Source organism: Psammomys obesus, unplaced genomic scaffold (assembly GCF_907164565.1).
Source record: "Psammomys obesus unplaced genomic scaffold, mPsaObe1.curated_primary_1811, whole genome shotgun sequence".
Taxonomy (NCBI): Eukaryota; Metazoa; Chordata; class Mammalia; order Rodentia; family Muridae; genus Psammomys; species Psammomys obesus.
Genome location: NW_026596088.1, coordinates 1,023,819 through 1,025,938, shown reverse-complemented (window position 1 = coordinate 1,025,938; position 2,120 = coordinate 1,023,819). Strand labels below are relative to the sequence as shown.

The following is a 2,120-nucleotide window of genomic DNA, read 5'->3' as shown; positions in this document are numbered from 1 at the left end:
GACACACTTAGGGTTTCAGCTGTGCCTACCCTGTCTGAGCAAGAGGAAGGGGCCCGTGTGCCCAGCAGTTCCTGTGTCCCTCCCCTTGGGGCTCAGTGGCCCCTGCCCTGCTCTCACCCACTGTCTGTACTCACCAGTATCGTTCGCAACCATCACTCAATCATCACGCTTGCACACTAACCACACCGAGTGGACAGCACAGGTTCTGGGGCTGCTTGGAGCCAGAAAGTCTCCTCACCCCTGCCCCAGAGGAAGTAACCAATCTCGGGCAAGCTCCCCTCGGCAGCTACCAGCCAGCGCAGAGTCAGGGCGCTCTGGGGACCCCACAGGCCACAGTTCGGAGGGCAAGCTGGACGGCCCCAACCCGGCTCTCCAGGCCTGCCCCAAAGCAAATGGAGGTTGGGGGGGCAGTCCCGAAGAGGGGCTCCCACTGGGCTAGAGGGTACGAGTGCCTCCTGAAGTTTCACCCCAGGGAGCTGGCTGGTTTGTCATTTCATTTCTCTTGACAGATCCCAACATCCCAAGGAGGGGTCCTTGGAAGAACTGTGGGTCAACCATGCTTTTCCTCGTGGAGATTCAGGAACTGGTTCCAAAAGGGAGCGTGGAGGAAGAGGAGGTGGGAGAGTTCGGGAGAGAGGATGGATGGATGGATGAATGCATTTGGTCCACAAATGTTCACAAATGCAGAACGTGAGGATGCGGACAGCAGGACCCAGGGTTAAGGAGCGGGGGAAGACCTGTTGCTCATAAGCATTGAGGTGAGGCCCTGGCTTTGTCATCGGAAGTGGGGGTTTCCACAGCCTCATCATCACTGCCCACCAGCGGCTCTTCCTCCCCCTTTAGGTTGGAACCTAGCCCAGGCTTCAGCTCCTCCATTACCATAGAGCCCTGGCGAGACTTTCGTCTGCCGAAGAAAGTGGTGAGTGTGGGCCGTTGCCCGGACCCCTCCGTCTCCACGGCCCCGGAGCCCTTGCTGCCCCTTGGCCCTGACGCTGCTGCTGCTGCCGCCGCGGCCTCTTCATCAGACACCTGAGCTGGCCCGGCCCAGGCATCCACCACCCCGTTTCGCTTGCCGTCTCTGTTCAGGGTCAGGGCCCCGGTCCTCCGCTTCTGCCGCCGGCGCCACAGCAGCAGCAGCAGCACGAGGAACGAAACCACCAGCAAGGCCACCAACATAGGTACCAGCAACATGCCGCTTGCTCCCTGGTCAGGTGTCCCGGTGGGCTTTGGAGTAGGCACTATGGATATTTTCCTCTTGGAAACCGGGGTGCTACCGGCCACACTGGAACTCTCCACAGAACTGGTTGCTCTGGTGGCTGGGAGTCCACGAGTCTCAGTGGAGGGCCCCTGAGACCCAGTAGCCATGGTGACGGGGGCACCAGTGATCTTGGAGCTTACTGTTGTAGCCACAGAGGGTCCACTGGTGGCCTTGGGGCTTGTCGTCATGGTGACGGGGGCTGCACTGGTCATCACGGTTTCTAGAGAGGTAAATGTCTCAGTGGGGTCTGTCACAGGATTGGCTTTGGTGACAGGTGAGTCACTGGCTACGGCTGACGGTTCTGGAAGCGACATCGATGTCTTGGCGGAAACTTCCTGAGAGGTTGTAGGCTCGGGTGCGGGGGTGGTCACGTTGGCACCCACCGGAATCCCAGAAGAAGCAAATTCAGTAGTTGCCAAGGGGGTTGAGGAAGCTGGGGTTGGGGTCTGCCCCCGGGTGCTGATCGTCTCCGTAGGGTCCACTGTCACTGGCCTAACAGAGACTGTTGCGTTGATAGTCGAGGCCTCGGAGGTACTTGGGACCCTGGTATGTGTCCCAAGTATGTATGGCAGCATCGTCGTGGGCATCGTCCTGGGCATCGTCCTGGGCATCGTCATGTTCTCTGGAACCTGTGGGCTCCCCGTCTGAGTCTGAACCCAGAAGCCCCCAAGGAGGAGGAGAAGCAGGACCATCTCCAGAGTGACGGGCGGGCGGGCGGGCGGGAGAAGGAGTTGGGACCCTGAAGGTAGGAAGTTGCAGAAGGAACACGCAAGTTGGGGAGGGAAACCTGGCCGGCCCCCTCCTCCTGCCCACTTCCCTGCCAACTGCCGAGCCCGACTTGTGGTTTAACGGTTTTTTCCAT

At 60.0% G+C, this 2,120-nt stretch overlaps 1 protein-coding gene across 1 annotated transcript; it reads right to left on the bottom strand.

The window, feature by feature from the left end:
- Positions 1 to 371: 371 nt before the first annotated feature.
- Positions 372 to 1,881, bottom strand: Spn (sialophorin). The gene has a single exon (XM_055627615.1). The coding sequence runs from the start codon at positions 1,873 to 1,875 to the stop codon at positions 745 to 747; it is 1,131 nt and encodes a 376-aa protein (XP_055483590.1). The 5' UTR covers positions 1,876 to 1,881; the 3' UTR covers positions 372 to 744.
- Positions 1,882 to 2,120: the final 239 nt, after the last annotated feature.